Source organism: Gadus morhua, chromosome 15 (assembly GCF_902167405.1).
Source record: "Gadus morhua chromosome 15, gadMor3.0, whole genome shotgun sequence".
NCBI classification, from domain to species: domain Eukaryota; kingdom Metazoa; phylum Chordata; class Actinopteri; order Gadiformes; family Gadidae; genus Gadus; species Gadus morhua.
Window position 1 is genome coordinate 3,373,652 of NC_044062.1, and position 9,982 is coordinate 3,383,633.

At 44.6% G+C, this 9,982-nt stretch overlaps 1 protein-coding gene across 1 annotated transcript in view; it reads right to left on the bottom strand.

The window, feature by feature from the left end:
• bmp5 (bone morphogenetic protein 5) overlaps positions 1–9,206 on the bottom strand; it is a 9,260-nt gene extending 54 nt beyond the window's left edge. Inside the window, exons 1-7 of the mRNA XM_030379282.1 lie at positions 8,067–9,206; positions 5,581–5,773; positions 2,977–3,125; positions 2,449–2,646; positions 1,882–1,958; positions 950–1,060; positions 1–798 (exon numbers count right to left, since the gene is read on the bottom strand). The exon at positions 1–798 is cut by the window's left edge and continues 54 nt beyond it. Of these exons, the coding sequence (XP_030235142.1) occupies positions 649–798; positions 950–1,060; positions 1,882–1,958; positions 2,449–2,646; positions 2,977–3,125; positions 5,581–5,773; positions 8,067–8,589 (1,401 nt within the window). The 5' untranslated portion in view covers positions 8,590–9,206 and the 3' untranslated portion in view covers positions 1–648. The remainder of the gene's footprint in view (positions 799–949; positions 1,061–1,881; positions 1,959–2,448; positions 2,647–2,976; positions 3,126–5,580; positions 5,774–8,066) is intronic.
• Between the last annotated feature and the right edge of the window lie 776 nt (positions 9,207–9,982).

The following is a 9,982-nucleotide window of genomic DNA, read 5'->3' on the forward strand; positions in this document are numbered from 1 at the left end:
TGATGATATTGTAACATGGAGATACAAAACACAACTACTACAATTGTTTGTTTGGTGAGAATATAATTGTAGTGCCAAAAAAGTTGTTGAAGATCTTTATATTGATGTGAAGGAACAAAGAATACTCAGTTTCGTTGCTTTGCAGTAATAAGGCAGTTATTTAACAACATGAAATGTTTGATTGTAAGTGCTTTGAGGGTGGACAGCTCTATTCAAAAGAACACAACAGGAAACACACCTCGCAAAATGTATACGTTTATATGTTTCATCAGAATCTATCTGTTTAGGTGCTTTGAGGTTCAATGCATTCCAGTCTGCATTGAACCAAGCACATCTTATTATGTAATATTCTTATAATCCAGTGGATGCGTAAATATCCAATGGAGATATATATATATAAAATCAAGGTTCTAATATATATAGCTGTGACTAATAGAGATTATATGCCAATGGACAGAAAGGGAAACAGTCAAGTGCCATTTTGAATGAATGTTATGACGTTCAGTGTTGTTGTCTTTCAAAAGAGTGGAAAATAAATTAGATATCAAAACATATATACATAATACTGTACATTGGATCACATCTGTGGAACATATATTTATTTTTGGGTTATACCACCTATCATAAATAAACAGTGACTCTTCACGCTTAATGGCAGCCACAAGACCTCACTACCATATTTCTATATTTCTTAAGGATAACGTTGGAGCTGTCGTCGAAGTAGAGCACTGATATAGCGTTCAACTTGGTGGGGGCACAGCATGGCTTTGGCACGTTATCAGGAAACATTAAATGAACCTGGAAGAGGAAAAAGAAAAAACAGAGATGGAAGTGACAGGCAGTTAATAAGTTGTTTGTTATGCTAACACATGTTAGCGTTGGTGTAGTTTTTCCTCTTTTAGGAATGCTGGTCAAATAAACGTTGGATGCAGGCAGACAAAATACGCACCAGGGTTTGCACAATGGCATGATTGGTCGCATTCATGTGCGCATTGAGAGGAAAGGAGCATTCTCCGTCGCAGTAAAAAGCTGCGTAGCCCTCCGGTGCAATGATCCAGTCCTGTAGAAGAGGAGGAGGAGGAGGAGGAGGAGGAGGAGGAGGAGGAGGAGGAAGAGGAAGAGGAGGAGGGGGAGGAGGGGGAGGGGGAGGGGGAGGGGGAGGGGGAGGAAGAGGAGGAGAAGGAGGGGGAGGAGGAGGGGGAAAAAAAGTTGTCTTTCTGTGAGTACCTTTTCAATAAATAACACAAATCAAACCAACACAGTACGGCGTAGACCTCACACACACAGCCAGAGTGGCACCCCCACCATCACACTTCACAAGAATGCATTGGAAATCGTTGTACAAAGTATGTGACAAATGCACTATAACACGGTGCATGGCATTCAGGTAGAAACCTTTACACGGTTTAGCAGGCAGCGGCGTGGTTATACATTCAAGGCTGTCTATTGAGCATTCAATGGGTTCAACAGAAGTCTTGTGTAAGCGGAGCCCCTTTCATCCCGCCAACAAAATGTCAGATACGAACACGTCAACGGGGCTTTGAAGAAAGTGGCGCACCTCCAACCTTTATTTAAGAACTACCTTCAATTAGATCCGCACAACTTGCTGTTATCCGAGCAACGTCACGCTGGCCTAAAATTAAAACTGGTTGAGGATGTGCAGGCCCCCAAAGATATCAGCGAGTCGGGTATGAGCCTGCCAGGTTGCCATTAGGAAAGGTTTTCTTTAAGGTGCTACAGAGTCCTTGGAGAGAATAGAAGGTGTCCCTGTCTTTCATTGTGACCGGAGAGCGATGGCAACTTCCATGATCGTTACACCGAATACACCGTTGACCTCGCCGGAGTTGTGGATTACGTGGTTATAACGGTCGTGTTGCATACCTGCCAGCCCAGGTCTCGAAAGCTGACGTAGAGTTCATGCTTCTTGCAGGCTTGCTTTTGTTCACTCATGTTGAGGTCTGGAAGAAGGAAAAAGAAATGAAGAAAAGTGGTCAACATAACTTAGTGTTGCTTAGAGCCGAAATAATACAGAAATAATGTAACATACTTTTTTTAAGCCACAGTTACTGGATTGATGCACTGCTAATGATATATAATAAATATGTTAGGAAAAGGTACGTGGGTATTGTTCAATTGATTTTAAGACATAAATGTTAATCAGTATCAGTATTATCATGGTTCTGATGTGAGGTGTGGCTTATTAGATCTACCTATATTTGAGCACAATGTGATCAAATTGGATCCTGTGAACCCTGTTATTACTGTAAGCATATATACATTTAATTAACATATTGTTGTATTACACACAGATCCAGACGCAAAACTGAAGCATACTGATTCCACTTCATTAAACAGCATTCAACCGTTTTCGGCGACACATGCTCAGTAACATCTGAGGTTAGGGGTCGGCGAGCAGAGAGAGCCGGCGTGATCGGCGAGGGGCCCCACCTCCGGCGCCGGGGGCCCGCGACGTCTCCTGCTGCCCGGCGGACTTGTTGCGGTTGCCGTTCTTCTTCTTCCCCCCGGCCGCCCGGATGGAGCGCAGCAGCACCTCGCTGACCTTGAAGAAGGCCACCAGGAAGGGCTGCTTGGACTGGGGCCCGCCGCGACCCACCAGCCCCGCCGACTTCATGTTGATGCTCCTGCCTGCGGGCGACCAATCAGAACGCGCCACGTCAGCTCACACCCAGTGAAACGGTCAAACGCTTTTTATTCTCCGACTGTATCCGTTTAAGTCATTTTTGGTATTTTTTCCCCCTTTTCTTTTTGTAGCCGTTGAACAGAAAGTGATTTAAACCACATACATGTTAAATATAGTATAGGCATACAGTATTTATGTTTGGTATGTATTCACATGGACTGAAACCCCCTCCCTCGAGCGCCTCATATCGTAAAAAGGGGCCTATACTAACAACTCTAAAAACTCTTTATTAACCGTCCAGAACAATGAAAAGAGAAGCTGGAGGTTCCCCTTACCGTCGAGCGTCTCCACACAGAGCTGCAGGCCCATGTTCTGCTGGGGGTTGACCACCCAGTGGTTACTGGTGGCTGTGATGTCAAACACCAGCCACCCCCCATCAGACGCCCGCACCTTCTTGGAGTCCAGCAGAAACATCTCTGCGTCTCTGAATGGATAATGGGCGTTTGTTCAAAAGTGAAACTCTCAAATTAGAATTTAAACAGTAGATATACATCAGGCAATATAATATTTAGTTGATTAAGCTTTTTACCCTTGTAACATTGAGTTCAGTTTTGGGGCTGATCACCAAAAGTATATCAACAAACACATAAATACATTTGCAAATCATACACATGTATATTTATTACATGGCTTTGTTGAATGCTCAATTCTGAATGATCAGTTACGGCATTCAGTGGTCTGTTATTTCTGGATAGCAGACTGATGCTGTGAATAACAGACCGTTGCTACGGACGCTATTTCAAACCGCAGAATCTAATGGACTACTTTATTATTAGCAGTAGCAATAAAATCAATAATAAAAGTTGACCTGTAATCAGAGAGAAAACGTTCCGCAAGCCGGTCATTAGAGTGAATAAACCTTGACAAGGTGATGCATCAGTCTGTCTCCTTGCTTATATAACTCCCTTACTTATGTATATGTATACACACATAGTATAAATAATTAACTTTTCTATCCTAAACAATTGCTCTCACAACATTGACATGACAAGGAGTAAGCTAATGAAACTATGTCTTGGAGTTCCTTTAGTCTCATATCCGGCCATGAATTGAAGAGGCTTCGAACCTCCGCACCAGTAGACTGAAACACAGTAGCAGGGATTGACCACTAATGTTGCTTTGAGGTTTTAAACTATCTGACAGGGTTGCCAATGAGTAACATTAGTTTAACTTTCTTGGTTCAACCTTAACTTAATCCTTTTTTTAATCTCTAAATTGGTGGCACTTTAAATCTGTATTTTATTTATAATGTAACAAGTGTGTGTTTACTTTGTTTAGTCTCAATTTGTTTTCGGGGGACTCTTAAACCAAAACAATGCTGGAATCCAAGATAAATTTAGAAAGCAGTCTGTAAGGATGTCGGGAGCTGTGACGCATTTCAGGGCTGAGAGATGGTCTTAAGCACTTCAGGAAGCGGAGTTAAACCAAATTACTGACACGATCCAAACATTACACCACATGATGGATGAACACACACTCCGCACCACACGTCTAACACACGCCACCAAAACCGCCTTCAAATCACAACACACCATGTGGTTCGGCCGAATGTAGCGCGATCCTGAAGCTCTAGAAGAATGCTTTTTTCTTTACGTTCCTTCTTTGGAAACTTGCCGTCACATTTTTCACATGGCTCGGCAAACATGATATGCACAGTGTTGGGTCAGAAGACAAGTATCGAGTTATAGTTATAAGTAATGTCTACCGGAGACCATAAATCTGTCCGTAGAAACATTGAAGGGGCAGTCTGCAACCCCCCCCCCTGTTTGAAACGGGACATGGTTTAGTGGCTGGGCCTTCTTCAAAGCCCCCAAGGGTAACGGGCCTATCTGGCCTTCCATCACCTCAACACATTTCTGGTGAGCTAATGTGGGCCCGTTCCCTTAAGTGCACCCCTGTGCCTTCGGCTGAGTTATGGCTCAAACTTCCGGAATATTGTTAAGGGACCCAGGTGGTGGGCATGCGAGAGGAGAGGGTAAAGCAGACAGCGTACGGGCCCCCCCCCCCCCCGTGACAGGCCCGGTCCCACCACACCCCCTAATGGGCCCTCATAACCCGATCCGGGCCCCGGGCTGCCCTGGTAGGCAACACATAAGGGGTGCTGAGTGACAGGCCTTCAAGGCTTCATAAGTGGCCGGCCGACTAATGGAATCCTCTTTATCCCGGAACTATATTTGCAAGGAGGGCCGCAGTGAGAATGAAGTGGAACAGGGTCCGAGATAGCAGATAGCCGCATTGTACAACCACGGACTGCTCCCTGAGAGATACAACGGTGGAAATCCACAACAGCTGCTAAAGAAATGTTCCTGCTCTGTTGTTTTTTTTTACCCTTTTGAAATGGAGACGTTGTGGTAGGAAATAAAAAAGATATTGCCGTCTCTATGTATTTCATATGTTTGAGAGCTATAAATAATGTGTCCCCGGCCGTAAGAAAATTATTCAATCACAAAGAAATTTGTCTTGTGTCATTTGCAATTTAATCATCGAGTTATTTTCTTTTATTTATTAAGAGCCTGGGGAAGTGTTGCTTGAATGTAAAAATAAGACGCTGTACAGGGCTGGGAAATATATATTGAAATAATACTTAAATGATGATAAGAGAGCTCATTTGACCAGGCCTTTTCATGATGCTAATTCAATAACAAACATTATTTTGGTTGGTGTTTCAGGCTTCAACAAGCTATGGGGTCGTTATGTTTCCCAAATAACTGTTTTAGCAGAACTATGAATGAAACAAGACACACAGTCCTCATATGGACACGACACACAACAAATTATAATTTGTGCAAAACATCATAATGAATCAACAACACAGAGCACTGTTGTGTGAAAGACAACACACTACCGATAAGACCCTTCTGCATCCATCTCTTACTCACTTGTTGGGGAACTCCTTGACGACCTGATAGACGGTGACCTTGAGAGTGACGTTTTCGTAGCGGGCATAGCCCCGGTCTTTGTGAATACGAAACTCCGCGGCGGTGACCGCCTCCCCGTCCGGGATCTGGGTGAGGTCGAAGCGGAACTCCTTGTAGTGTCGCCGCTGGTGGGAAAAGTCTTTATCTTTCTCCACTGGAGAAGGAAAACACAGCGGCGGCCATGTTTGAACGGGAGAAAGGGAAACACAGTTACTCATCCGAAAACAGGGGGCTCAGCTCCCGCTCGGAGCGGGCGTGAGCGGGGTGGATGTGAAACGCCACGCTGGAATACATTCATCACATCTTCTTTCACATTCCAGCTCCAATCTAAACATTTTGACTACCTAGAAAAGCACTTTCCACTCCATTAAATCAGTCAAGTGAATACAGGTAGCCGCTCCCAGACAGGCCCTCTACTGTGCAGCTAACTGCATTCTCTGGCCGTGATGAATGGGCTGTCAGGGAGGGAAAACAGGCTGATTTCAATTAAAGACGCTTTCGTCGGCTTCTCACGTCACGCAGAGGGTAGTAGAGGCAGGAGCAGGCTTTCACATCATGTGACCGACGGATTCTAACCTCATTCCTGACCTCATATTGACTCACGCAGTTCAGATGATGCCGTTTACGATACAATGAAAGATATTCCATATGTAGGCCTATGCGTTTTTCCTTGCAGAAAATACAAAGCTTGAATTTGTGTTTCAGTTAAAGGGAAAGACTCCACGTCATGTGGCTATGACACGTCCGTAGACCTGACCTTATATTGACCCGGATTGGCTAGCATCACTCACTCCTTTAACAGCCATAGGAATATAATGACGTTCAATAGGCCTATCTATGATATTCTCAGAAATTCTATTGGAGATGAGAAAAACACAGGCCGTGTTCAAAATATATGGGTTGCTGAATCAATTATGTTGAATAAAATTAGCAATAATAATAATTGGTATTGGTTTAAGTCTTTTCCATCGTTTTTCAAACCAATATGTTAGTTGTAGTGGGTTAATTTAGTACTTTACAGGGTAGGTCTTATTATAGCAATAGTAATCTGAGGGAAGATTGTTACTGAGGGTATCTATAAAAATGTACATGAATTACTTAATGTGATAAAATAAACTTTTAAATTATTGAATCCATTTTTCCCATAGTTTTCCGACATGTTGTTTGCACCTAAGCAATTTGACTCTAGTGCTTTCTATTATAACTATTAATTTTATTATTAGTTGTATTATTGCTATTATTATCATTATTATTAATAATAATAATGAATGCATGTAGCCTATTAATAATATTATTATTACTTATATTATTAGTATTCGTATTAGCAGGTTAATAATATCATCATTAGTGTTATTAGTATCGCGTTGTTGTTGTTAGTGGTAGTATGGTTTATTATTAGTAGCCTCAGTGAGTGACTCGGATGAGTCACAGAGTGGTTTGTAAAACATTTGAAGTTAACCGTCAACAGTGAGCTTGGAGTGTTCTGCCATAAAGAGCAATTGAATACTTCACTGACAGTCCCCAACATGAGAGCGGAGCTTTCAAGGCTGACAGTGTGCATGCCCCGCTAGCGCTAAGTGGAAACAGATGGGCCCATGGGCCAAGGTGAGGGATTAGTTCTCCAACCAGCTCAACATATATTCAGCTTTACATGCATCACGGTCTCTTTGAGAAGAAAAAAACATTCCTTTGACTTGTGATTATACTGATACACATTTTGTTTCTGCTTTATAGTGCATGGCGTGGAACCTACAGGCCAATTTGTGAAGCTGCGTTCATCTCATTATCGACTTTGTATCACATTACAAAAGAAGCCCGCTGTTTCTGAGCCTATTAAATGTAACTGATGCTTAAGTCTGATGAAATAAACAAAAGCGTTGCGCCCTCAATTAGTGGCAAAGACAACGTTGGCCTTCGAGGAGAGGGGATAAACCAGGGTATGGACTACACAAGGCATCGCTCTGCCGCGTTCCGTCTTAACAACAGGAAATAATTGAGAACAATTTTCCCAAGGTCAGACAGTCATCTGATAAGCTGCTCTGAACCGCTGGGTCAAGGCTCGGCTGCTACCGAAGAAACTGAATAATTTAACTATCCAGGAGAACTAAATGGACAGCTTTAAAACGCCGAGGCCTGCCTGCATTACATGCCACATTTCTTCAAAGTTAGAACAACTTAATTAGGTCATAATACACGAGTGGGACGAGGGATCAATCTGTTTCAAAGAATAAAGAAATAAACGATATGATCCTACTTATCCTCTCCAAAGTACAATAGGCCTATAGGAAGTATGAGAAATAAGAAAGCATACTGAACACGGGGAAAATGCCCAATATTATCCTAATAACACAGACCTCCAGCTCCATCAAAACAAACAAAACAAAAACCAGTGCACAACAATCGAACTAGGGTGACCATCTGACGCAACTAAGTTAACACCAACTCACCTAAGTTAACAAAACTCATGACCATGTCAGCATCGTTGAGGAAGCTGGTGTCTTGGGCCGCGGCGGCGGGGGGCAGCGGTGGGCTCTGGCTGGTGAGGGGTGCCGCGCGGTAGTGCGCCATCCGGGAGTAGCCCTGGGCGGACGGCGACGCGTGGAGCGCCTTATTACGCGTGGGGGCTCCGTAGTGCTTCCCGCCGTAGCCTTTCCCCGCGCTCTGCGGCTGCTGTATTCCCTCCTCCTCCTCGATGGACATGGCGTTGTACAGGTCGAGCATGAACAGGGGCGCCGAGGACGCCTGCTTCCCGGGCGAGAAGGGCCTGGGGCGGTGCGGGAGACCGAGGATGGAGAGGATCTCTCTCTGGATCTCCCTGCGCTCGTGGTTCCGCAGGCGCCTATAAATAAAGCTGGAGTGCACGTGGTTGTCGCTGAAGCCGCAGTGGGCGCCGTGCAGGGCGCTCAGGCAGCCCCACAGAAGTCCCAGCAGGCCGACGGCGCGGTTCAGAGGCTTCAGGGTCGTTGCCATGGTGATAACAAGTAGCTCGAAATGTCACTTAAAGTTGAGCCAAACTACATCGCCCTAGCCTATTTATTAAAAATAGTTTTAAAACGAACAGTTATAACAATCACATCGCCTGGTTGTGATCAAATAACCACAGGAAAACAAAAGTTTGGATCGTGGGAGAAAGTGATCCGCTGGTGGCTGTGAGCTCCCAGTCTCCTCTCCTCTGGATGGGGATTCTCCTCTCTGGACCGGGGTCTCCGGTCCTTTCTGGGTGGGGGTCTCCTCTTCTCTGGGTGGGGGTCTCCGGTCCTTCAGAGCGAGTCTGCAGCAGCCCTACTCCTCTTCGAGAAGCAGCAGCAGCACCAGCAGGTCATATTTAAAGCGCTGCACTGCTGGTGTAGTATGACCTGGTCCCGCAACTTTTTCCGCCTCGGTGACAAAGCACGTAGACTACGCCCATCCAGTCGAGGGATCCCAGATTCCTCATTGAATAAAGTGTGTTGAACGATGGCAAAGCGGTGGCAACTTGTAGTAGGCCTACCTGGAAGAACATGCTTCCACCAGCAGGATTTGTGGAGCAAGTGAAGTGATGAGGCATGTTGTGCCCCTACGAGTCCATCCCACTGAGGAGTGTGTGTGTGTGTGTGTGTGTGTGTGTGTGTGTGTGTGTGTGTGTGTGTGTGTGTGTGTGTGTGTGTGTGTGTGTGTGTGTGTGTGTGTGTGTGTGTGTGTGTGTGTGTGTGTGTGTGTGTGTGTGTGTGTGTGTGTGTGCGTGCGTGCGTGTGTGTGCGTGTGCGTGTGTATTTTGCGCCAGCTAGCGGCAGCAGCAATAAAAGTGAACTGACTAGGAAGATGAATGTGGCGGCTCAAATGTGTAAAAGGAGACACTTGAAATCGGAGACTGGACTTAACAAGAGAAAGAATAATGACGGAGCCCTTTAATCACCCGAGTAATGTGCGGAAGAACCATGTGTTGAGCCAACGTGAAATATATGAGTGAAAACCACCTGAACTGTGGGCCTAATGCGTGTTAAATCATTCAAATAGTTGTATATTTTTTATTTTGTTGTTTTATTACCGCACAGTGTCGTTGATCAGTAAAGCTTAATGCTCCACACTTCAGCTGGAAAAGCCTTCTTTATTGCACTGCGTCCTGTTTTGGTGAGGCAGCAAGTGTTTATGAGCATCGCACTACGCTCCGGTTTAATCAGATTTCGCTGTATAAACGGGTTGATCGTTAAGTTAGATGTTACTCAACAGCGCCCCCTGGTGTCATGTGGAAACGTTGGCCTCCGTTTACCTTTCTACAAGGTAAATTAAAGGATTTTGTAAACTTTTCCGAGTAGTCTACAGGGGATATCTAAGAGAAGCACGTTATTTTCTGTGCAGAAGTGCTGCCGACATTGAGATTCAA